This window comes from Colossoma macropomum, unplaced genomic scaffold, assembly GCF_904425465.1.
Source record: "Colossoma macropomum unplaced genomic scaffold, Colossoma_macropomum, whole genome shotgun sequence".
Taxonomy (NCBI): Eukaryota; Metazoa; Chordata; class Actinopteri; order Characiformes; family Serrasalmidae; genus Colossoma; species Colossoma macropomum.
Genome location: NW_023494810.1, coordinates 8509308 through 8536891, shown reverse-complemented (window position 1 = coordinate 8536891; position 27584 = coordinate 8509308). Strand labels below are relative to the sequence as shown.

General features: G+C 38.8%; 1 protein-coding gene across 1 annotated transcript in view; it reads right to left on the bottom strand.

Moving 5' to 3' along the window:
* Positions 1 to 27584, bottom strand: part of LOC118799764 (metabotropic glutamate receptor 7) — a 304760-nt gene that overhangs the window by 111649 nt on the left and 165527 nt on the right. The window contains exon 5 of the mRNA XM_036559794.1: positions 21337 to 21474. Within this exon, the coding sequence (XP_036415687.1) occupies positions 21337 to 21474 (138 nt within the window). The remainder of the gene's footprint in view (positions 1 to 21336; positions 21475 to 27584) is intronic.

The following is a 27584-nucleotide window of genomic DNA, read 5'->3' as shown; positions in this document are numbered from 1 at the left end:
AATTAACAGTGGAATACGCTTGAAATAGTAATTCAAAGGCCTGAACATGTCCATTTTTTTAAAAGGTGCCAAAAAAGGGTTTTGGGCCAGAGACCTTCAATGGACAGTTTTCTGTTCTGGATTGTATAATAGCTGGTAATTAATTGAACTGTTGATGTAACTGACTACCGATGTTAAACCTACCAGTAATTACAAAATCCAGGGCTGGAAATTGGCACTTTGTTGCTCTGGATAAGAGTGTCTGCTAAATGTAAATGTAAACGATTTGAGGTCTGTAGTTGAAAATCCTCTTTTGGCTCCCTAATGAACTCTTCAATTGATTGTTTCTTTAAAGACCCACTTTTATAAATGAGGTGTGAAAGGTTTTTAAAATTGAATGACTTTCCATATAATGCGAATGTTTTACACCAACTTAAGGTTTTCCCATTTAGGAACCTGTACTTTGAAGAGTGTCCATGATAATATTCTCTACATAACAGAGGGTACAGTCTCTTATATATCTTGCACATGGATAAATAGTAATGCTTCATTTTACTATCCACCAAAATTCTAGGTATCAACTTGGTAAGTTTGAGGTACAAACTTCACAGTGGTAGGTAATGACTTGGACTGTTTGATGAACAAATCAGGTCTGGGTTTCTCAAAAGCATCTTAGCACAAGGATATTTCTTAAATGGTAGAACGAGCATCACAGTAAACACTCTCTCCTCCAGCTAAGATGACATCAACACTAAAATGCTTTTAAGAACCTGGGCCTACAACTGTTCACTGTGGTGGTGAAAGGAATCAGACATCAGAAGCATTTAATGCCTCTAAAAGCTACTTCACCGATTGCTATTACAAGTTATGAATATGCAGCCTGATGTCTGAGTGATTGTTTTATGATAGTTTTGAGATAAGACTGCATTGTTTACATTCCTTTGATGAACAGGAGGTACATTCATTAGATAAGTCATTAAAGACTATATTTACATCTATTCTACCATTATTATCATTTCAAATAAAAGATGAGGTGTAGATTAACTGGTCATTTATTAAAATTATATATTTATGTAGTATAAATATGTATGTGTATATGTATGTATGTATGTATGTATGTAGTATTTATGTAGTATATGTTGCAACCCTTGGTTCCTATCACCACCACTGTCACATTAAACCACTCTGAATGTTTCTGTTTACAGCTCAACAATTATTATTTAGAAATATTGGAAAATCAGAAATGCCTTTAAGTGGATACAGGACAAAGCAAAATATCTTATATAAGTACAAATAAATGTGCACTAGATTTCACTGTAATGTTACATGTTTAGGCAGGAAAGCACACTAGAAACATGTGAAGTGGTTATACAGGGTAGAAAGGCATGCATGTATGTGTCTATTACCTGCCTAAACGTGAAATTACAATGGTATTTCCTTTTTGTTTGTACTTGCCACCTTGCTACTGCAGATCATTATCCAGTTATGAGGTATTTCACTATGTCCTTTATTTGCTCAATAGCCAGAACACATTTCAGTGTAATTTAGTTAAACCGTTAAGCTGTGGGTGGCGCTGTCATCACACAGCAAGAAGGGCCTGGGTTTGATTCCCTGGCCGGGCGACCAGGTTCCTTTCTGTGTGGAGTTTGCATGTTTTCCCCGTTTGTGCATGAATTTCCTCCTGGGTGCTCCAGTTTCCTCCCACAGTCCAAAGACATGCAGTCAGGCTGACTGGACACACTATATTGCCCCTAGGTGTGAGTGTGCCTGTTTGTGTGTGTCTGCCCTGTGATGGACTGGCAACCTGTCTAGAGTATTTCCTGCCTTCTGCCCAATGACCGCTCCAGCACCCCATGACCCAGAAGGATAAGCGTCTTAGATAATGTGTGTGTATGTGTCTTGAAACTTACCAACATATTAGCCAAAATAATAATCCAGTGCTCTGATGCACCTCACACAGTTAATGCTGAGATTTTAGAGGACTGTAAACGAAAGCATTATCAGATAAACTCTAAAACCTCTTTAACGCTGTCTACATTATCTTTAAAGTGGTTCTATTTAATGTCCTATGCAGTGTTCCCTTGTAAAAGTGCATCTTATTTGTGGAAGGGAAAAAAAAAAAACAGGATACTGAGGCTGGTAGAGTCAGAAATAATTCAGAGATGCAATGTGGATGTGCCGCTAACCGCCTGAGGCAACTCTTCCGCCGTTCCTTTGTTTTGAGACAAACCTACACATATGTGGCCACTTATGAGTGCCACGCCACAGTGTACGCAAACAAAAGTGCCTCCACAGCCAGAACTCAGTGCAGCAGATTCCTTTTGATCTCCCAAATACCCAGTAGGCCTTTCAGAGCTAATTAGAGACTGTAGTTCTTCTAAGTGAGGAAAATAAAAAGTGAGGCAAAGCTTAAGAGAAGCAGCGCTGCCCTGAAAACATGACTAGTTAAAATGCCAGTGCAAGAAACGTGCAACATATATGACGCTGAACACGTGATGGTCAACGATTCCGAGTTTCTAGTCCAATTATGAGCGGCTTTGATCTTTCCTTGTCGGGAAAAACGAGCACACGCTTCCACAGTAAATAGGAAGATGGGATGTTTTCTTCTCGCAAATATATGGAGAACTGCTTGTCACACTCATTATACTAATGAGATAAAGTGGTACAAGCCGTCATCGAAAATGGAAGTGATCTTCGAGTCTGTGTTACAAAGATAAACATAGCATGTAATTATGATGAATAGATGGATTTGAGAAGATTGGCAGCAACTGAATGAGGTCCAAAAAAGGAAAAAAAAACACTGTTCGCCCCATTTCCTACCCAGAATTCTTTGCTAGAATTTTTTTTTTTTTACTGCTGGAGAAAGAGTATAACGCTTGATGCGATCATGCTGAATTTTTTATTTGTACGGTTCTGATGTCAGCACTGACATTTTGGCAAGCTGTGACAAACAACCTGATGTTTCACTTGTCTGACATGCAATAAATACATTGGGGCAAGCAAGAGGTTTTTATTAGAAACATACAGAAGCTGAATTTCTTCCTGGATGATGTATAATAGCCATGGAAGCAAACGTCTGCTCCAAAATATAAAAAGCGAGCACACTGATGAGTGTTTATGAAAGCTGTCACACTGAGAGTCTGACATTCTAACTTTTTATTTTATTCACTTGTGTATTTATTTTTCCTGCCAGGGTGGCTTGTTGAGTGTTTTGGAAGTGGCTCTCATAAAAACCTAAGCTGACCCTAGATTTACCATTTTTCTCACAGTGGTGAGAAAAGAGTTTGAGTTGAGGGAGCTAATGCTACACTACATGGCCAAAAGTATGTGGACACCTGACCATCATACTTATATGTGCTTCTTGGACATCCCATTCCAAAACCATGGGGATTAATATGAAGTTGTAACCCCACTTTTGCAACTATAACAGTCTCCACCCTTCTGGGAAGCCTTTCCACAAGATTTTAGAGTGTGTCTGTCAGGATTTGTGCCCATTCCTTTATTTCAAAAGAGCATTTGTGAGGTTAGGTACTGATGCCAGACGAGAAGGTCTGGCTCACAATCGATGTTCCAGTCCATCCTAAAGGTGTTAAATGGGGTTGAGGTCATATAATTGTCTAAAATGTTTTTGTATGCTGTAGCATTAACCTTACCCTTTACTGGAACAAAGGGGCCCAAACCCTGAAAACCAGCCCCAGATCATTATCCCACCTCTGCCAAACTTTACTCGTGATACTATGTATTCTAAAGGGTTGTGTTCTTTTGGCATCCACCAAACCCAAATTCATCCATCAGACTGGCTGAGCTGTTGTTGCTCCTGGATGCTTCCATTTCACAATAATAGCACTTACAGTTGACCGGGGCAGATCTAGCAGGACAGAAATTTCACACGCTGACTTGTGGCAAAGGCAGCATCCTATGACAGTGCCATGTTTAAAGTCACTGATCTCTTCAGTACGACCCGTTCTATTGCCAATGTTTGAATATGATGATTGCAATGGATGTGTCTGAATCACTTGAACTCAATAATGAGGAGGGGTGTTCACATACCTTTGGCCTTATAATGCACATCGACAAAGGGCACATAAAAGGCCACTTATGCCCAGCATGTCAAAGAGTCCATTGTAAACAGATTTTGGGTAATAATTCTCACATAGGCCGAGAATAAACTCTTGAGTAACACTTTACTAAAGAGTGGCATTCGCAAGGCTACATAACACCTACATAAGCCTTTGATGACAACTGACATAATCCAGTAAAGACATTTATAAAGACTTATTCCAACATGTCACTTTCTGAGGTAGAATCACATCAAAATTGGCAAAAGAATCCTTTATGGCAACTGACACTTCTAGGAAGCCTTTCTAGATGTTTATGAACGTTACAAATGCTGACCTTTAGTTGAGTGATATCAAGACTTGTATCCCTTCATAGGACTGTATATTTTTGTAAAAAAAATAAAATAAAAATAACGGCTTCGTATGATTTGATGGAAGCTTGTGTTTGCCTTCACCCTCCTACTGCTGGTTGTATTGTAGAGTTTGTGTATAGCTTGGTACCCCTGCCTTACCCAGTGGACGAATCAGAGTTAAGGCTCTTTAAGACCAATCACAGACAGTGGGATGTCTCAGCATGAAGAATGCAGTGACTAGTACCAGTAGCCATCAGGGGGAGGCCTCAAAACCAATGACACAATAATTAGGACAAATCACAGTCAGGGGGAGGTCTCAGAACCAACAATGTAATGATTAGAACCAGTTACAAGCAGGGAGAGGTCTCAGACCAACAAATGCAGTGATTAGAACCAGTAGTACTCATGGGGAGGTCTCAGAATGAATGATGCAATGATTAGGACCACCTACAGGCAGGGGGAGGTCTCAGACAAACAAATGCCATGATTGGGACCAATAGTAGTTGTGGGAGGTCTCAAAACAACAAATGCAGTGATTAGGACCAGTAGTGGTCAAGGGGAGGTCTCAGAATGAATGATCCAATGATTAGGACCAATTACAGGCAGGGGGAAGTCTCAGGCAAACAAATGCAGTGATTGGGACCAATAGTAGTCAGGGGGAGGTCTCCGAACAAGTAATGCAGTGATTAAAACCAATCACAGTCAAGAGGAGGTCTCAGAACAAATAGTGCAGTGATTAGGACCAATCACAGTCAAGAGGAGGTCTTAGTCATTTTGTCCAAAAAGACCATTTTCGTTTGAAGTGCACTGCCAGCTTTAGTTCTGTTGTGTAGCTTTACACACTGCAGGGAAGATACTTTACTCGAGTACATTTCACAGCAGAATCACATTCATTCCAAAAGTATCGACATGCCTTTTCTCTGTGATGAACTAGGAAGGCATTTAATAATTTGCCAAATTGTGAGCAGCGTACAGACCAGTGGGTCTCAATCCTGAGGACATGGCACATTTCCGTGTTTTCCCCAGCACACTGCTCTGCTAAATCTCAAGACCAATTTCTTTAAAACTGGGTCAGAGATGGTCAGAACAGGGGAAAAAACTAAATGTCCAGAGCATGGAGTCCTCAGGAGGAATAATGGCCTGTTTTTTTAACATGGGCCAAAGAACTTTCACTAGCCTATCACTGTATGTCCAAATCCATCCTGCACACATTTCCATAGCATAAACTGATTATCCTGCATGGCAACAGAGATATCCACAGTGTAGGCCAGGGCTTCCCAATTCCAGTCCAGTCCCGTTCACAATGACGTTCTAAGGAGTGTTACAACCTGGACTGCTGTCTGAATGAAGCACTATTGAAGGGAGCCAATCAAAATAGAGGTCATTTACATATAGCCATGTTAAAGATACAGTAACAGAAACAGCCTGTTTATTTCTAAGGGATAAAGAAAAGAAATAGTCATGGAAAAATAAATCATGCCAATTTTGGTGCATAAAACCACACAAACCTAAATAGACCTTACAATACAATACATTTATATACAATATAAATGTAGAATATGAGCCATTCAATACATCGAATATATACACAAAATGTATTAGACCTACTGCATATTGGTACAGAGGTTCAGCGTACAAGATAATGAGCTGCGGCATGACTGTGGTACTATGGTTATTCATTCACCTGTGTTAATAACACCCATAGAGACCTGTGAATAAAGTCTAGTGTTCCTTAGTCTATAAACACCAGCCAAAACTGTGAATACTCTGTTTTATCCACCTGAATGAATATCCGTTGTCAGCATCATCTCACCCGTAGAAAACAGCCTCTACAGGCTTGTAATGACGCTGTAGCCACAACGAGCTAAAACACTGCTTGTCTAAAATTCACTAAGGAGATGCAACAAGTCAAGCCGTTGTCAGACGTGCCGCAGTGACATGCAAAAACGTGTAAGACTGCGACCAATACGATGAGACTACTTGTTGTTGGATGTCTACTCATGTCTTAGAGAGTCTTTTTAGCGAGAAGCGGCTGATGAGTTTTTGTCAAGACCGAAGTCAAGCCAGCATAATGAAACCAGGCCTTTTGAAAACCGCTAGTCTTGACTTTATGCTAACTTGAATGAAATGAAAGGCATATAATCTGGTACTTAGAAGCACTTTAGGTATGCAAATAGGTATATTTCACTATAACAACATAGAACACTACTGTTCTGTTTTCTGAAATCAACCACATGCAATCAACAAAGTCGCAGTTCAACCTAACCTGCCACACAAAATGCCCTATTTTGCCTTTGTAGCTGTGGAGAGTTCTACAGCAGTTGGTGGATGGTGGTCATTACCCCTCTATTGCATGGTGTTGGGGGCGGCACGGTGGTGCAGTGGGTAGCGCTGTCGCATCACAGCACGAATGGCCTGGGTTCGATTCCCGGCCGGGCAACCAGGGTCATTTCTGTGTGGAGTTTACATGTTCTCCCCGTGTCTGCGTGGGTTTCCTCCCACAGTCCAAAGACATGCAGTCAGGCCAACTGGACATGCTGAATTGCCCCTAGGTGTGAGTGTGTGTATGTGTGTGACTGTGTATGTCTGTCTGCCCGGCGATGGACTGGCAACCTGTCCAGGGTGTATCCTGCCTTCCGCCCAATGACAGCTGGGATAGACTCCAGCACCCCACCGCGACCCAGAAGGATAAGCAGATTAGATGATGTATGTATGCATGGTGTTGCCATATGACAACAATTAATTGATCTCAGTTTTACTAAAAAGCAGTAATACAAAATCTGTGTTTTCTTATTTAATTGTGTGAAAAGGGTCCTTTACTTTGAAAGGACAAATACGTTATGAAATCACATGACCAGGAATTCTTATTATGATGTTGTTACCATACATTCCAAAAAACAATTGAAATTGTATTAATTTTTGAATATTTGTATATATTGGGTCGTACATTTCAAGTATAAGTTTGTTTGGTCTTGTTCTCAATAAACGTATGTTTTTAGAAAATAAAATAGATTTTATGGTGTTTTGTCTTTTTTTTTTTTAGATTTTATATTGCTATGGTACAATTGCGCATCATATGGCAACAATTTACCAAATACCCCACTTTAAAGAAACAGAAATATATATTTTTTAAATATTTCCATTATTTAACCAATTTTAAATAACAAAAACATATTAAAACATTTTTGTCATGTTTAAGTAACAATTCATGTAATGCAGGGTTAAATACTCCAGGATGTTCATGTTATCTGTAACAAAGCCGTATGCTGTCTTGTTTTGCCTCGGAGAGCGATCACAATGTTGTTCTTTTATTTATGGATTACATACTTGTCTGGCTTTAGATTCTGACTGGGTTTGACATTAAGAGTTGATCCACACTATATCATTTTATACAAATCCCTCAGAGTAATAAGTTATTAATAGAGATTGCACTGATCTAATGCTCTTTATCAGTGTTGGGCCGATTCCAGCAGAAAAGGCTAGATTGAATATTGGAAAAAGAAGGAAAAGGAAAGAAATCTGATCTGATTTGCTTACAAATCCAGCCAGAAATATCACAGAACTACTTACAGCACAATGGAATGTAAAGTGATGTAAGGTAAGTCAAGTGATAGTAGCCAACAACAACATGTAGCTAGTGTTACATTTTTGATTTATCAAAATAACATTCACACACACTCTAAACTGATAGAATTGTTTGGGTTTTTTTTTGGGATCATTTATATGATAAAAACAATGTATAATGTGGTGAATATGCTATGATTTCATATTTCTCTAATAAGCGCCTTTCTCTGAGTCACGCTTCCCAGCTCTCAGACCAACTCTACTTCTCTTACGGACTCCAACTCCCAAGATGCATTAGTCAGTCATGTGACCCACCCAGCCAATCATCTACCAGTCATCAGATCTCAGTCACTGGAACTCTTCTTGTAAATATACCTGTCTGTCTGTTTTATTCATTGTGTATTGCCGCTGTTTTGCCAGTGTGTACTGAGCCTTTTTCATTTGTTTGTTCTCCTGTTATGACCCTGTTTTGCCTATTGTTGTTGTTTTTTGGATGTTTCCTTTTGACTGAGGTTACCAGTTTGCTTGCTTTTTGGTTTAGACCCTCACTCGTTTCCTTAAAACTCTTTTTGTCTGATCCTATGTGGCGTGTTTGCCTCTTCTGACTTCTGACCTGGTCTGGTGTTCACTCTGCTCTTTTGGATCGTCCTCTTTTTAATAAACCTTATGGTTTATTTTAAATCTGCGAGGGTCTGGTTCGCTCACCCAGCATTACACTGGTTGGTTGTGAATGCACTGTTAAACACCACTTTTAACCCAGAAACAGATGCATGACTGCCGCTAGTACAACAGTGTTACCATAATAGTTTCATGGCTCAAGAGGGAAAAATGTTGCAGGAATGTACTCTCTACACAGCTTTGGTGGTCACTCACAGTAAATGGCATAAAAGGGTGGGGGGGGCATGGTGCTAAAGCCTTTTCCAGCAGTCACTGGGCAGAAGGCAGAATACACCCTGGACAGGTCGTCAGTCCATCACAGAGCAGACCTACAGACACACTTAAGGGCAATTTAGTATGCCCAATCGGCCTGACCGCACGTCTTTGGACTATAGGAGGAACCCGGAGCAACATGCATACGGAAAGGAGCCTGGTCACCCAGCCAGGGAACCAATCCCAGATCCTTGCTGTGAAGCAACAGCGCTACCCACTTCGCCACTGTGCTGCCCCCCACCCTCACCCAATGGAACAAAATTTTAGTGTGTCAGTTTTAAACAGCTACCGGACTGCCTTCGAATTTTGAGTTAAATGAACTTCATATAGTAAGTTAACACAGTATAAATCTGTGTCTTAAGTTCTATTAACTTCTTATTTGAAGTTCAATGAAGGCAAAATTACAAAGTTACTAACTTCTTACTTCTTTTTGGTCTACACTTAGAGGAAAGGGGTATCTTCAAACACAGTCATCACACCCGCACTGCAGATATTACAAGCTTTGATTTTCCACTGTGAAATATCTACACACTGCAGAGATCTCAACTGTTTTGTTAACATTTGAAAACATGTCTCGTAGCTGCACATTCCCAAAGCCTCTTTTATAATGGAATGAACAGAGCACAAAGACAGCCAATACCAAATCCAGTAAAATATGCTAGTACTGGCCTTGACACCCAAATGTTATGCTCCATTCACTTTTTTTCAACAGACGGATGACAAACTGGATATTCCATTGTTTAGACTGGAGCCACAATGGAAAATTTGCCCACTACAAGCGACTATGGTGTGCAGACCCAAGTGGTAAGTGTAACACTTCATCCAGACTTCAATTTTCCAAACTTTTGCTGTTGCTGGATGTTAATTTTTTGGGAGCCATGGACACCGAACATCTCATTGTTGAATTGGAGATGAACTATTGTACAACAAGGGTCCTTGAGTGTCCTCCTTCCTTTTTCCCCCTTAAATAGACAATATACACTGCCAAAGCTCTCCTCTGATAATCATCCACTGCGGTTACGTGCCAATGTCGTCATTGGCTGCGTACCACTATGAGGTGCTATGACGATTTGTTTGGCGTAAACATGTGAATGCAGCATTTTAGTCATACTGTTTCTCTGAGCAGTCTAGGCATGGTAGCTCTACATTGCCATGGGCTGCTTCTATTAAAAATAGCTCCTTTTAAAGCTTAGTAGCTTTGAAAAGCAGACTATCAGCCAAAAGTCAAGGTTTTCATATTGTTGTAGGTGTCAGAAAAAAGTGCTATCATTATTTAGCTGTCTCAACATAATTAATACAACTCCATAATAAATACAACCAAAGTCAAAAGGCCTCACTACTTCTCTAAAATTCACAACCGTAGACTGTAATTTATCCAGCATTTCTTACAGTTTGTAAAACACTGGGATCGCAAGTCTTTGCTTTTTGTCAAGTTTGTATTGTGTTAAATGCTTTCTACCGCTGACAGATTGTGCCTGCTGTTTTGCAGCCAGCTAGTGCTGTTGGTGACCAAATCTGTAGTAGCACCGTATTGTACTCAGAGTGTGTTCTATAAACATGACATGTGAACATATTTAATTGTACTTATTGGTCAATCAATGCTCATTCTAATGTGGTCTGAAAATGGTTAAATACAACATGCATGAAGAAAATGAGTGAGGAAAAAAAAAGGAAAAAAAATGAATTAAAAACAAACAAGAAAACACATTTAGAGAATCTTGTGTGATTTGCAGCAGAACACTATTGCCTTTTACAGAAACCCTTCATTTGGGTTTCACTGTAGGATTCTTTATTTCATTCTCTTCAATATGTGTCCTTATTTACATTGGCAATGTTTATAAAGCAGGGTTAGTTTAGGCTTGGTGATTTATTTATAGCTGATACAGAATGAATTGTAGACATCCATAAAACGTAAACACGTAAATTACAGGTGAACTGGCTGCTTGTAGCCTGCCTCATGTCACTCTGTCAACACAGACATGAATATGTTATTAATTATGTGTCTCCTGCATGTTGCAGGCACATTTCTTTTGTTGTACATGTTTTTACTATCTAAGCCAGGGTCTTGGTCATTTTTGTCTATGGGAAAACAGAATGGCGTTTTCAAAAAATCAGATCTGTGGTTTTGTCCTACATACATTTTTTGCCTAAATATCACTGTAACACAAATTACTCGGACATTAAGTAGTCAAAATAGAAATACTGCTACATTCATGTTACATGCAAGCTAACACTCCTGAGCTTTTAACTGACATCATAAGACTGGCAACATCTCCAAAATACTCCATGCAAACCCTCAAGCTTTGTTAAGTATGGTGGGGAATAGTTCAGTGAAAAATCCAATCAAAATTTGTTTTACACTTCCCCTAGATGCAGTCGATCAGCCCAGACATATTTGATATCTGATTTGTACGCCTCTAGTCTACAGTGAGAGATGCTACGCTAACATTGCTAAAAATACTGGACTTGGACTGTCCCTAAACTCATTTCCATAAATACAAGCCAGATTCTTCATTAATTTGCTTCAACTCCATCAGAAAGCTACATAAATAAGTTTAAAATGAGTAAAAATGGCATAGATACACTTTATTTGAACATTTAAGATAAAATTGGAACTACCTTAGTACTACTCCCTTTCTTCAGATGAAAAGGGAGGTAAGCTTTGTTTACCTTTTTTCTGTCTTCATTGTCCATTTTGTGCTCTCTTAGCTGCTGCCATGCCATATGCTAACATGGTAACATACTAATATACTTGACAAACAATGCTTTTTGCAGTTTAACTGTAGAAATAAATGATCATCTTTTATTTTTTTACCATCTTTACTGCTGATTTGTTCAAGCACTGGCATCAACAGCTCCCACTCCCCACAGCAGACACTCCACCTCAGTTGGAATCACCTGGTACTTTCCACGAGTGAACCCGATTCCTGTTGTACAAGGAGTCATAGGTGTGTCTGGCGAGTCACTGGTGGGTCAAGCATCCAGCTGACGCATTTCTTCAAGTGCGTACTCAGTCATATGTGGGTGAAAATGCACTCATTAGCACTGTTTTGAAGCTTTGCTTCTACTCCAAGTTACCTTACACACCATCTGTGTGTTCAGGAATTCTCACTTTTGGTCGGCTTGTGCGTAACGATACCACATCCTGCGTGGAGGTAAAGTGGTTCTGGTTACTCACAGTGGCTGCCCCACCATTCATCACTGTGGAGAAGTTTATTTTGATTTTATGAAAATGTGCACTGTGCGAGTTGAGAGACTGGGCATGTATTCACGGAAATGAGTTTGGTGACAGTCCAGTGTTTGTTAGCAATGTTATTCTAGCATCCTCTATTCTCCTCTTGAAAAACAAAGATGTACACGTCAGTTATCAAATGTCTTGGCTTAATGACTGCATCTGGGGTAAGTAATAAGTTAATTAGATTTTTCGCTGAACAATTCATTTAAGTGGCTTTGGCAGTAGTAGCCTACAGTTTGAGTAGCTGGTGTTGTTTTATCATAGCGTTGAAGTAACTTTCTTAACTTGGTGATATCAGTTAAATTCATTAGTGTTATGCAGTTAGTTAGTGTTATGCAGTGTTAACTGGCATGTAACGTGCAGCAATACTCATATTTCAACTACTTTAAGCTACACTATGTACGTTTTGGGGATTTGGAGACCTCTCTGGTGGACATGTGTAATAACATTTTGTAACGTGTGTTCTTCGCCCCTCAATGATTTCAAGCGCATTGAAAGAGTCTTCAACGAGAACTTCAGGATGTAACCCAACACTCTAACTTTTAATATCTTAGTGTTTTTTTTTTTTTTTCTCATGACTTTTTTAAATTTAACAAAGCTATATTGCATAGTGCAGTTTTAATGACTGTAATTCAGAGGATTCCATGACATTCAGGAGGAAAATATACATATGAAAATACAGCCTTTACCACAGAGTGAGATGGAGGCAATTTCTGAAAATGCCATTCATTTTCCCTTGGAGGAAACCAGCTTAGATTCAGAGTTCATAGACACCAACTAGAAAATGACCTACACTGACAGAGGTCTATATCTGCTTAGTTTCTCTAATATTATGAGAATCTGAACTTGTGCAGTCTGTTCTCTACCTTCCACTGAGTTTTCTATCAGATTAATCTGGGAACTATGAGTATTACAGTTACAGTCAGGGGTGCTGAGAGATTATGGCTCACTCCATATTCTCATAAAGGCACATGCTGTTTGTTACCCACTGCTGACAGATGTCTATGCGGGAGCATGCCGTCTGTCCTTCCCCAAAGCTATTTAGAAAAGAAACAGTATTTTTCCAAATATAACCCACCCAATTAAATACAGTCCCTCATTAGGATGCAAATGATAGACAAATGATTAATTGTTTGTCAATATTACAGTATTTTCTGAGCCCTCCTCCAGGCACAGTTTTAGACAGACAGAACTGGAAAATAATCACAGATGGGAGAAAAGTTGTAAAGAAGTTTGCTCATTAGCCTGCTGAACTCAAGACTGATACAGATCACTAATAATCTAGGTAGCTAGCTAACTTCTCTGTGCCTTCTTGGATATATCCCAAATATATCCTATTACTCGATTATTTTAAGTTAGGAATGTTTTTGTGTATTCAAATTGGCTCTTAAAGTTGAATTAACACATTGAATGTTTAGCCTGTATTAGCAGCTGGAGAGATTGCCATGGGAGATAACATTTATTGGCTCAAGGCACCATCTATATGCATAATGGGTGTGTATTTCCCCTTGTATTATTTACCATGTCTATGTTGTGTTTCCTCCTGGGCTATAGTCCCTTGGGTGTATACTTATGGTCCATGTATTGAGCAATTGCCAACCATTGTTACTTTTAGCTGTAAAAGCACATTGCTATGTTCTCTACTGCTGTGTGTAGCTCTAAACTGACTGGGTGCTAGACTGACCACTCATTAACCAATTTAAGCTGGGCTAACCCAAGTTAAATAGATGTTAGTAAATCAAGTTCAGTGAACTGTATTGAGTTCAGTTGGAAATGTGAAGATTAAGTTTAGCCAATTTTAGTAAATTATGTTGGCTCATTTTGAAAGAACTTTAATTGTGTGGAAATCTGTTCCAGGTAAATAAGTATGTTCAGCTAAAGAACTTCTTTCTTCACACACTTTTGTTTCCCTAAAGAACCTTTGAGCTGAGTGGACTTAATTGAGATTTGAAGAAAACATCCCTTGAAAGGATCCTTAGGGAACCAAATGCGTTTTCCATGGCATTGCTCCAAACAACCCCTTTTGGCACCTTATTTTTCAACAGTCATTTTGTGTGCGCTATAAGGAAGCTAGCCAAAGGCTTTTACATCTTTTTCCATGTAATATTTATATGTTTTGCTCGTCAGTTCCATATTACTGGCTTGCTACTTAATCATGTGGCTTGCTAAGAGTCTGGCTCCAACATAAAGCAAGGAAAAGAGTGACCTCCACGGCCATTCCAGTCCCTAAAGAGACAAGAGAACCATTTTTCACCAGCTCTGCTCAGCTCTACTGTGAGCGTCCACATTCTGTTACTGCGACTGTACTTCGGCAGTGGTCTTTTTTCTTAATATTCAGAGCATTAAAATTGTATCTGGACCTTCAAGTGATTTATTGGTGCACAGTACCAACATCAGTGGTCCAAGCCTGTACTGATTTGGACTCTTTGGAGCATTCTAGCTGTCTACTTTGTCTTTATAATTAGGCTCATTATTACCACAAAGGAGAAGACAGAGGAACCAGCCAGCAGACACAGGCTTCTGGTGAAGACACTGGAAATCTGGACAGTTCCCTCCATCAATACTCTCACTAACTATCTCATTACCTCTCATTAGTGAGGAAAAGTAGCAAAGAAGCCAAGCGCGTAATGACCAACGCTCTGGAATGCAGCAGAGGAAGAAGAAAAAAATCTACCACCTACTTTTCAGTGTTTTTTTTCCACTCAGAATGGATAACAGGTGAAGAAAAAGGCTAGCATGATTAACAATGACTAATATTTAATGTGTTTTAGTTATCTCATACAGAATTCTAATTGGTCCCTTATATATGGGGTGAGCGATATGGCAAAAATAGAACATCACAAGACATTCAAGACATTCTCCTGATACACAGTGCAGTATGATATTTACTTTTTCTGACGTTTGCAAAATCAGAACAGACAGAAAGCCTCAGTCATGTCAGATTTAAAATACACAGTCAAAAAACATGAACTGAACTGAATTGAATGCTTTCAGTGCTTGAAGTCCATGTTATATATACTGCACTGCACTATTAACCAGGTATGGCGTGCGCCCGTCCCCCGGGCCCTGATGATAGCCACGAGAGCCGGTAGGCAGGCAGACCCCAAACTCCAAGTGGGCCCCGCCTTCCTGCCAACTCTCATGGCCGTCATCGGGGCCTGGGGGACTGGCGCATACCTTACCAAGACTAACTGTGCTCTCTTTATAGAGAGTTGTTCAGTGTTCTTTAAACACTGATGATATCACAATATGCCCAGAACAGCACATTGTGATGCCTAATGATTTATCAATAGAGCGATTAATGTTGTCATATTGCCCATCTTTTCTTCATATTTTACCTCATTGTTAGCACTATTATGATGTACAGCTGTAAACCTTTTCTTGTGGTTTAATAAATGCATTTCCAAAGTCAATGAATGATCATGTTAAATAATCATATTTTGGTCATTCTTGACCAAAATAATTGTGATTATGATTTTTGCCATAATCAAGCAGCCCAAACGTCCAGTAAATATAACTATTAAGTACAATTTATTCTTTTTCAGCTTCAGAGCCAAAATAGAAGAACAGCCAAATATAATATCAAATATGTCACTTTTCCGTTATTACAGCTTGCATTCTTACTTTCAATCTGCAGGGATATTTTTCCATACCTTCAAAGTTCAGTCATGTTGGTTGGCTTTCCTGCTTCTCACAATTCAAGTAATCCAGTTACAAATTTAGACTCATCAGTCCATAAAACATTACTCAACACTATCCAGTTTTGGTGCTCTAGTCCAAATCAACTTCTCACAGTGGAAGGATGGACAGAAACACCTGTGGATGTTTTCAGATCTGAAACAGCTTGATTTTCTCCTCTCTCTCAAAGATGAAAGCTTTAAGTGCTGTTTATATGATGCTGACAGGTTACCTTAGATTATCCTCTGAAATATCTCCCCAAACTCAGTTTATGGGAATTGTGACTTGAAATAAATAAATTAATTAATTAATTAATGAAAGGTCTCTGAGCTTTGTATGATACTGAGAATTAAAGAATTACTGTTCAATGCATCTAGTAGTAGATCCTCTAGTCACATTTGTGGTTATTATTTTAATAATTCTGAATTGCAAATCCAAAAATAGCAATGATGTACAACCCCATTTCCAAAAGAGTTGGCACACTGTGGAGAATGGTAATAAAAATAGAATGCAATGATATACAAATCATGTAAACCATATTTTTAAAGGCAAATACTACAGAGACAAGATATCACATGTTGAAACTGAGAAATGTTTTGAAAGTGAGGATTTCAGGATTTCAGCTGGTCAATAGTTCGGGGTCTCCTTTGTTGTCCCAACTTTTTTGGAAACGGGGTTTGTATTTGAATTGCTGTGAAATTTAAGATATCATAATGCATTCCTGAAGAATTGCAATTGTATTGAGCAATTTATTGTGAGGTGTGAATTTCCCCCCCATATTAGCAACGTTAGCATTCGTGGTTGAGATAAACTTTCATTTCTGTATCCCTTCCCTCCTCTCTACCAGCTTCACTACAGCAAAGCTGCTCTTGCCCTTTAGCATACAGCCTTATCCTAGAGACAGCAGCATGTGCTGTCCCTCTTGTCATGCACTTGATCCCTTGATGTGTGCAAATTGGCCCTCGCACTGATGGTGTCTCCAGGCACAGCTACAAAGCTGAGGTGCTGTTGCCTATGCCAGCTGTCACTGACAGCATGCCACTTCCTCTTCCAGTCCCCAAACCACTCCTGCTGACCTCTAGAGAGCCAACAGGACGCAGCACAGAATGTAACACAATGTTCGTAATGTGATATATACACCACAGGATCAGCAGTGGGTTTAGATGGTGTGGTAAGACTTAAACAAGGCATCCTGCAACATCTTTTCTATCAAAGTGACCTGAGATCGCCGAGGCAGAGTGTGTTAATGAGGCATGGTAGAAAACATATTAGTGTGTTAAGATTTATAGTCATTTTTTTTTATCTATTCAAACTCGATCTATCTTACTTTACACGTTTATTAACCATTAAAAGACTAAGCATTAGCCAATCCAACAAATTTTGCACTACCTTAAATGCATTAAATGAAATTAAACATATTTACAATAATACTTCTCCATCAATCTGAAGAACCATGTCATGATGCAAAGAACCCTTTAATCAAAGGGTTCTTTGAGTGCTCATGGTTCTATATAAAACCATATTCTTTACTAAAGAACCCTTGAAGAACCATCAATCAAGAACATACCTACTGATCTCTCTTAAGGTAAGAAACAGAAGCAGATAGACACACTATTTATATGCATATTTTATCACATAGCATTTTATATATACATTAGGGCTGGTAAAGTTAACATGCTAATAACACACTAACACAAAAAAACTTTTTTCTGCCATTAACATACTTTTCTACTTTAACTGTTCTAAACATCCAGAGTGCGACTGAAGCCCAGCTGCAGTGCAGTGTATGTTGCTTAAACAGAATCCACACTTGTAGCTCTCATTCAAATAAGCTTTCAAATGGCTTTCAAAGCGACACCTTCAGCAGACTATGCTAGACAGAGCTCGCAGGAGACCTGTGGATAAACCAACAAGCAGCAAATAAAAGCTAAATTGTCCATTTCCTATTGAGAACCACCACTGAAACAAGAATCCACAAGCTGTATGAATGAGAGCGAGAGACTACAATCACAGAGGAGTGAAGCCACTGACTGCATATATGATATACATGATATATACACTCACTGGGTGGAACATGTAACCAGTGTTGATCTCAGTAATGGAAGTCTTTTTGTACCATGTACCAGAGTTTTATTTGCTTCTGGCAGCAGTAGGACAACATTTTGAGTATCTACGTTAAAAATAATGACTCGTTCAATTACTATGTTGGAGTGATTAATGATTAAATAATGATGTATAATTGCAAAATACAATTTAATAACTCGTTATTTTGACATAGTATGAAAGCCTCAAAATCTCAAGTAAAAATTCTGAAAATATAGGTAATTATTTTGAGATATTATTTAGAGTAAATAAGTTGAAACAAGTCAAAATTAAGTAATTTTTTTCTAAATTATAAATTTTAATTTTAATAAAACAATTATTTTGAGGAAATCCATCATTATTTCAAGACATTTCATTTTTTGACATACTGCTGGCAGAAATGCGGAAGCTTGCAATCATAAGAGGAAAATGATCTTATTGAATTATAATTTTGTCCACTCATAACTATATTATGTAATATTATACATATCATAACTTTTTTTTTCTTTTACATTCAAATTGAATAAGGATCTAATTAATCACATACATCTAAACCAACAGTATCATTAATCTTAATTTAATATCATAATAACTTTTCAAATTATATATTTGAAAAAAAAGACTCATTACTTAATTAATCATCAAAATAATCGATTGATTACTCGATTACTGATATAATGGATAGTGCCCTCTTTGCCGCCTCATAGTAAACTAACAGCTTGTGTCTCAGGTGCATATTTTGTTGCGCTAGTTTGTTACAGAGTCTGATTCTTTCAGGCTCCCATTATGAATATTCCCAAGCTTCACTTGAGATTCTTGCGGCGTTTTGAGTCGAGCTTGTACTTCACTGGGTTTCGTGGAAGTCAGTCAGCCTGAAATAGCAGTGATGGGTTGAGCGCAGCTCATTATGTAATTGAAGGCTTTATTTCAAGGGTGGAGGTGCTCAGTATTCATATGCCTTTCTAGGAGGATGAAAGCAGCAGCCCTTTTTTCTGCTGGTGAGACAGAAAGCAGGAAAAGGACCTTTTACTTTCTTACACAATTAGAACAGTGTGGGCTGTCAGACATAAAACTATGAGAAATATGATGAATATGTGTCTGGAAATGCTCAGTATGACCAAAAAAGAAAAAAAAAACAAAACAAAAAAAAACTAAAATGCATATACACTTGCTGGCCATTTTATTGGAAACACCTATCTTGTTCGCCATGCTAGTGTCTGTTGGTGCAGTTTGTGCCGGCTCTCTTCTAGTCCAGGGGTCCATATGTTTTCCACAAAGGGCCAGTGTGGCTTTCACTTCAACCAAGCAGGTGCTCACCTTATATAACTACTTGGTTGTTTGAAGACCAACTGATTAAACCTGAGGAATAAGCTGAGCTCCTGCTTGGCTGGAATGAAAACCTGCAGCCACACTGGCCCTTTGTGGATAAGATTGGTGACCCTTGCTCTAGCCCTTCATAAGTGGTCAATTTCTGACCACAGGATCACTGGTGGCTGGATATTTTTCATCTAAGGGCTATTCTCAACCCAGCAGTGACACTGACGTGTGTACAAATCCTAGCAGCGCCGCTGTGCCTGACCATGCCACTACCATGTTAGTGTCACTGCTGTGCTGAGACTGGTCAAGGCAAGCAGGGGGTGTTCCACAAAGCAGGATTTCTCAGTTAGCAAGATAGCTTAAGCCCAAAGATGAGGACTGTCCAATGGGAATGTACCTCAGCTCTTTTTCCATTGCACAGGCTTGATTTTGGGCTTAGGTTATCTAGCTAAACTGAGAAATCCTGCTTTGTGGAATACCCCCCAGCTCAAATTCAGTTTTCTGGGATATCTGATTCGAGCAGGACAGAAAACATTTGTTGGTGATTTCTGGATATGTGGCTAAGTTTGACCGGTCAGACTGGATTTCATGTGTTTTCGTCATTCTGGACAGTTCATTACATCAGAATGTGCAAAAAGAAAGTGCATATTCACATGAGATAGCTTAAACACAGAGAGACGAAGCTTTTAACATCCATTTAGGTAACATTTTTTACTTTCTATGTTGTAGTTTACAAACAATTTTTAAACGATTTGAACTTAAAGCAGCTGAATATCCCTGCTACAGCCTGTAGCTTGTTTGCAGCCTGCTGAGCAGGTGGATATACACCTGTTGTAATGTTCTGTTCATGCTGTACTTATTAAAAAGTGAAATGCTGTTGTGAAATATAGCTTGATCTTTCTTTTCACTAGTTATCATAATGAGGTTTATTAAGTTTTGCCCCGCCTTGTCAGTGTATGCATGCATGACAGTACCTTGATTCTCTAAGGGTGCAAATCTGAGCCAAGTCTTAAGTCCTTAGTAGAGAATTTCAGTCTTGCTATTAGCTGCACCTGTCAGGTTTAGTGCAGCTTTAACCCCTTAAAATCTCAGGCTTATTACATACTAAGGCTTATTATTCAGTAACTACATGGACTTCAGTGCAAACTGGTTGAGCCATTCTTAGCTTATAGAAGTGTGTAATAAAAATATGGGCCTGCAGACAAGCCCTGGCCATTTAAGAGGTTAAATATTGAGCCTTTCATTACAGAAAAGTCTTCAAGGTGATGGGCAAATCTAAAGCACTACGCGCAGTAAATACAGTGCTTAAAATTAAGTGGGAAAATAACTTGAAAGCCTGGTAAGTCTGTAATTTGTAAGTGTGCTTTCTAGCGAGTATAACAGCTAATCCAGCTGAAGTTTCATTATAATTTAAAGCAGTGGTCTCCAACTCTGGTCCTGGAGAGCTACTTTCCTGCAGAGTTTAGTTCTATCCTGCATTCAATAAGCTGCCCTGCCCCTTCCTTAACTCTAATACATCTGATCCAGCTGATCTGGGACTTGTGAAGAGGTTGATTAGCTGGAGCAGGTGTGGCAAACTGTGGTTGGAACTAGGCTCTGCAGGAAGGTAGCTCTCCAGGACGAGGGTTGATGACCATTGACTTAAAGGAATGTTATTTGCAACTTTCCAACTTGCTTTGATTAGACGTTGACAACAAAAGCTAAATTAGCTATTGCTAGTTTTGCCTCTTTCCTTTAAAAAACACATTTATTGCATGTTCACTACAATACCCATAATGCAGTGCCCTCAAACCCCAACATTGTGCACGAATGTAGTTAAACTGCAAGGCAAAATGACCCATGTAAAGTTGGAAACAATAGATTTTGCTTGTTTACTGCATTATAATTGGTGGTCAATCAGTTTGGTTCATGTTTTTTTTGACTTGAGTCGAGTCACGAGCCAGTTAAGCATGTATCTGAGCCAAATCACAGGTCAGGACAACATGCAACATGCCACAGCAGTCTGACTCAAGTCTCCCATCACGTGTATTTATACCTGTTTCATATTCCTATTCATATTTATGCATACGTCTCTACAGTGTAGCTAATAACGTGGCGGTTCACTGTATGGTTTGTTGTAGAATAAGTCTATAATACATACCTGTACATTTTCTACTGGTGTCTTCTTTCTTGGAGGAGCTCATTAGCTTGCAATTGAAGTTCTCCTCCCAGAACTCAGCAAACCACACGTTTCTCCTGTTGTTCTCCAGCGTGCGGGAGGTGAAGTAGGCATCAAACCCTGAAACAGACCACGTAAGTTCCTTAAGTGCCAATTCTGCTAAATGAGTAACTTCTGAGTTGCTTGAAAGCATCTAAAATCCCAAACAACTGTTTAGTCAGGGGCCTAAAAAATATTACGCTGCCCTAAGCAGATTGCTAATCCTCATTATGCTTCCGCTCAGGTGGTCTTTTACCCCTCCAGTCTGCTAAAATGTTCTGCTGATTGCATGCTGTGTTGTACATTCTTGAACATCTAAAGGTAGATGATTGCTGGCTTATTTGCATGTGAAATAAACAGGTTACCAAGGCTTTATGCAAGGCTCACCAACTTTAGTGCAACTGTACTCACCTACAGATTATTGCATTACCAGAAAAGGGATCTTGGCTTGTCACCATATTGTGAATCTGGCTTGAGCCATGTTTTTTTGAAATCCTTGCTAGATTGCAAAGGCAGCAACTTCACCCCCAGGTTGCTTCACTTTGTGAAATAAGTGTGGGGAATTAAAAGGCGATAAGGATTATCAGCAGACTGCTGCAGCAGCAGTGCCCTGAGCGAGTCTCCGGGTAACATGGACTCGTAGCGGAGGAAGAAGCGTGAGCCGGACCTTTCGCTATAGGCTCAGAGACTTCAGAATGCCGAAGCTTGCCATATCTGGCACTCCCACACAACGCGCCCTCAGCCAGCTTCTCCAGGGCTGCAGTATGTTGAGGATGTCAAACATCTCTTCCCTAGCAACTGTGAGGCCAGTTTCATGGAGACGCATAAGTTTCACCCACACATAAGAAAGAGGGCAATATTCTGTTACAAAACAATGTGGTAACGTCGTTATTTAATGGTAAGAGGCTTGGTTTTAGGAAATGTTTAACTGGGTATGAATTAGGACTGTGTGATGTTGAATCATGCTAATTATTTTTGCATGATTATTTTTCTCAATATTCAAAAGACAATTATTTATCAAAATTATTCTGAGATCTCAGGAATATAAAGTTTTATTGCACTTATTTACACCGATCAGGCATAACATTGTGACCACCTCTTTGTTTGTACACTCATTGTCCATTTTATCAGCTCCACTTACTGGATAGGGGCAAATTGTAGTTCTACAATTACACAGCAGTGCTGCTGGAGTTTTTAAACACTGTGTCCACTCACTGTCCACTCTATTAGACACTCCTACCTTGTCAGTCTACCTTGTAGATGTAAAGTCAGAGACGATAGCTCATCTGCTGCTGCACAGTTTGTTTTGGTCATCAGTGGTCGCAGGACGCTGCCCACAGGACACTGTTGGCTGGATATTTTTGGTTGGTGGACTATTCTCAGTCCAGCAGTGACGCTGAGGTGTTTAAAAATTCCAGCAGCACTGCTGTGTCTGATCCACTCAGACCAGCGCAACACACTAACACACCACCACCACGTCAGTGTTACTGCAGTGCTGAGAATGATCCACCACCCAAATAGTACCTGCTCTGTGAGGGTCCATGGGGGTCCTGACCACTGAAGAACATGGTAACAAAGTATGCAGAGAAACAGATGGACTACAGTCTGTAATTGTAGAACTACAAAGTGCACCTATATAGTAAGTGGAGCTGATAAAATGGACAATGAGCGTAGAAACAAGGAGGTGGTCATGATGTTATGCCTGATCTGTGTTTTTTTTTATTATGTGTCTGAAAGGATGTGCAGCTGTCTAGAAGCCCTTACTGATGAAAGGAGACAGAAAAAAATGTGTTTGGGATTATAGCAGAAAATGTAACCAACTTCTAAGACTGAACTTTGGAGGTGTAGAAAAATATCCTCGCAGATTTCTTTGAAAAACTAAAAATGAGTCTATAAAGGCTGGACAAGGTGGACACATCAAAAAACTGAAACTGTGATATTATATTGAATTTTTTAAGGTTTTGTAAAATTTGTGGTTTTAAATTTGTTGTTTTTTCAGATGCTGAAAAATGAATCAGTTGTATATTTGATGGCCATTTTGACAGGACATTAAATAAAGAAGGGTGGTCTCTGACTTTTGCACAGTACAGAATCTGCCGCTGCTAAACCCTAAGTAGTTATATAATGCAGAAATTGAGATTATCTGGATTGGCCTTATGGATTTAGCATTTACCTCTTCATGGTTACAAAATAGAATGATTAAAATGCAGATATCCTAAACTTCTAAACATCTGTCTGATGAAGATGAATCTTAAATCTCTACAAAGCCTTTTCTTTCAAATTAAAAACAAGACATTCCTCCCAATATATGCATCTTTGATTAAAAAAAATCTAGGTCTTTTGTCAAATTAGCCATTTTGCCAGTAATACAAGCCAGCCAACATGATACAAGTTAATGCAGAGTCACTAAAACTCAACATTGGTAGCCATTTAGCTAGGTTTGCCAATATTGCAGCTAATAATGTTTAATCATTAGATTCATCCATGAATATTTATGCAGATTTAGTATTAACAACAAAGCACACTAGTTACCCATCAAAATCATATTGTGCCAGTTGTATTGGTCTATTCCATTGTAGGACTGTGCTTCAGTCACAAAATGAACCACATATTTATGTGACTTGTTGCATATAGATGTCTCCCGAGAAAAGGTCAAGGCAAAGCCTGTGAGAGATGAAGGTAAACACCTGCAGGATCTGCTGCAAATCCAAGGCATGTAGGATATATTCCATCTCAGCTCTGACAAAACAAAGCAAAACAAAAATGTGTCCCAGCTCCATTTGTCTTGAGGCTAAAGATCAGCCTAGACGTGGAAGTAGATAAACAAACGGTTAATCTTAACACTTAACACGTATTAAAACCGCTTAAAATGCATTAAGCCACTGTCTAAGTAATAAAATACCAATTAAGTATAAGTTGCACGAACAAGGATTAAACCTAGTCCTGTTCTTTGCAGCTTTGGAATGAAGATTCTCCATTTAAAGCCAAATATAGCCCAGAACTAAGAAAGCTCCCAATACCAATGCAGAAAAGACTACGGATTTAGACTACAGATAAAGCAAGACCTGGTGGTACTGCATGCAAATCTGAGACAAAATGTGAGTCAAAATCTTGCGTAGCCAGTGTGTTGGGGGAGCTTGTTGGTGTAGAGTTTAAATAGCTGCCCTTGCCCCATCTTAGGCAAGACATGAAAGTGCATTTGTCCATTTTACGGAGAAATGCTCCACTTTATTAGACAGAGAGCACATTTTAGCAGTGATGAGCAATGAGCAGTCAGATTCAGTTGACTTAGATATAGGGATGATTAAAGGAGTGCGGAAAGTGGGGGGCTGAGGGCCCTGAGGGGGCTGCACCACCCCCAGATTTCAGGACGCAACTGTAAAAACAATAACAGAAAAGAAACAAAAGAACAGAACAAAATATTTGGAGCATAGCAAAGACCCATGTGTGTTTTTTGTAAGGTGGAGATTGAATTTTTATTTTGTTTTGTTTACAGATGTTCAAAATCTGCAGAAGACATGCACCATTTAGGTTTCTGCTGCCTTTTAAGACCAAAATGAATCACTTCCCTCACCAACTAGTGTCACTGCACCAATCGGCCACTTCATTACATCTCCTTGTATCTACACTCTGTCCAATTTATCAGCTCTACTTAACGTGTAGTTGCTCTTTGTAGTCCTACAATTACAGACTGTAGTCCATCTGTTTTTGTGCATACTTTGTTAGCCCCCTTTTACCCTGTTCTTCAGTGGTCAGGACCCTCACAGGTGGTGTGTTAGTGTGTCGTGCTGGTATGAGTGGATCAGACGCTGGAGTTTTTATACACCTCAGTGTCACTGCTGGACTGAGAATCAAAAATATCCAGCCAACAGCGTCCTGTGGGCAGCGTCCTGTGACCACTGATGAAGGACTAGAGGATGACCAACACAAACTGCACAAACTGTGCAGCAACAGATGAGCTATTTCTCTTAATTTATATGTACAAGGTGGACCAACAAGGTCAGTGTGTCTAATAGAGTGGACAGTGAATGGACGCAGTTTTTAAAAACTTTGCAGCACAGTGAGACACACTAACACACCACCACCAAGTCAGTGTCACTGCAGTGCTGAGAATGATCCACCCCCCAAATAATACCTGCTGTGTGGGGGTCCTGACTATTGAAGAACAGTAAAAGAGTACATTAGTAATGAAAGTTTAGATACTAGGCAGTTCAGTATACATATATATATATATATATATATATATATATATATATATATATATATATATATATATGACATATACCTGAGAAATATTACATATTGGATGTCAGCATCAGCCTATGATTCCCACAGTGCACCGTCATACTAGAATCTAGAGTCATTTTGCTATAGTACTTAAATGATATGCATAATTACCTGATTAATTAGGCAGATATGCAATTAAATCAGTTTATAGTTTGCAAAACTGTACATTTTTTAAGCAAATTCAAATCATAAAATATCTCTTCTAGCTACAAACACAAATGCTGTGTGGACTGAAAATTAGGATTTGCAGTTTCAGAATTTCTCCACTTTTTTAATGAGGTCCAAGTGATAAATATTTAATATGAATTTACAACAAGCTTCTGTTATCTCCAGTGTGACGGTAACTCTGACTTCTAAGGCTTAAGGGTAAAATTGATGGAATCAGTGGTGTTTTAACAGAATGAAGGGTATGTTATTTTGTCAGTATTTATATACGGAGCCTCCACCTGCCACAGTTATAGGATTATACACTTAGAAGTACTCCAAACTTCCATTCCTAGTTTTGAATCTTAGTTATTGTCCAAATTGGCTTTGTTGTGCGGGCAATGTTGCCAATTGCCAATCAAGTGGGCAATATTACAGTATATTATTGTGATAAATTATGTTACGATATGCTTTTCTGACTACACCATAAGCATCATCAGAACTGGAACACTGAACGTATGACTAATTTAGAGAGCCTGTAAACAACAACAGCCAGTGTACAGTGACCGCATAAACTGCATCATAACAAGTAGCTGATTGAATGATAGCCCTTTATGATTTCACCTTATTAATTTCTTTAATTTCTTTTAAAATTTTTACCAGTTGCAAACTTATGATTGACACATCAATCACAAACATCTCTAAATGCTACTTCCTCTGTCAAGCACAGGAGAAACTTAAACAGAACTCCTCAAATCAAACCTGCAGTGAGAACGGCAGCGGCAGTAAATTACTTTAAATTATTAGACTAAGAAATGGTGGAAAGGTGTTACTGATGAATGTATAATGCTTGACAAGCCTGATCATCTGGATTAAACTACATGTAGAACAAAACTCACCACTAAAACTATTAACAGGCAAACATATACAAGCTTTAAGGCAAAATAAACTTTATCTGGGTTTCTGTATTTACTAAAAATCTTCACAGAAAAATGTTACCAAAAAAAGATAAATAAATTTGTTAGCTTTTCTTTATTTAGCTGCTGGAAGTTAATCAGTAGTTACTGAAGTTACTCAGTAAATGAATCGCATTAAATAGGACTGTACAGCATTCACATCACTAGTGGTCAACAATATTATGAGTTAAGATTAATAATGCACTTGTACCCATACCATATTTGTATTATTTAATTGAAGTTTGCTAAAAGACTTTGTGTAAGAGATGCCAAGTCCTTCTTCTCAGCATCTAACATTGCTCTGACTAGCTCTAGTGTTAGCTTTAGTATTAACTCATCTGAAGGGGTAGTGTCCATTACTAAAACCTCCTCCTTATTAGAAATGAAAACTTAGAGCTTCAAGTGCCTAAAATGATCTTGTCTGATTAATGTAAACAAGGCTTCCAGTTCTGAGTTCTTGTAAAGCCAGTTTATTTCTGAATGAAAAATGTGTTTAAATGTATTTCTGAGTGTGGATGTTTTGCTCTTTTAGTACAAGTGCTTCAGATGCAACCTGGTAGCCTGAACTGAATGTCTGCTGGACTGTAGCAACAATGACTAACAGAGATATAAATTCTTTAATTATTTTAAGCGGATGCACCACATAGCATCACAAAGTATTGCTATATATAGAATGCATTGCAGTGATGGTGCCTATAAATGCTAAATTCAAGTCAGTTTTAACACTCTACTACTCTACCATGATACATTTAGTGAAAAGCTGAAAGGCTAGTTATGTCAGCTGACATAATATATCATCAGCAT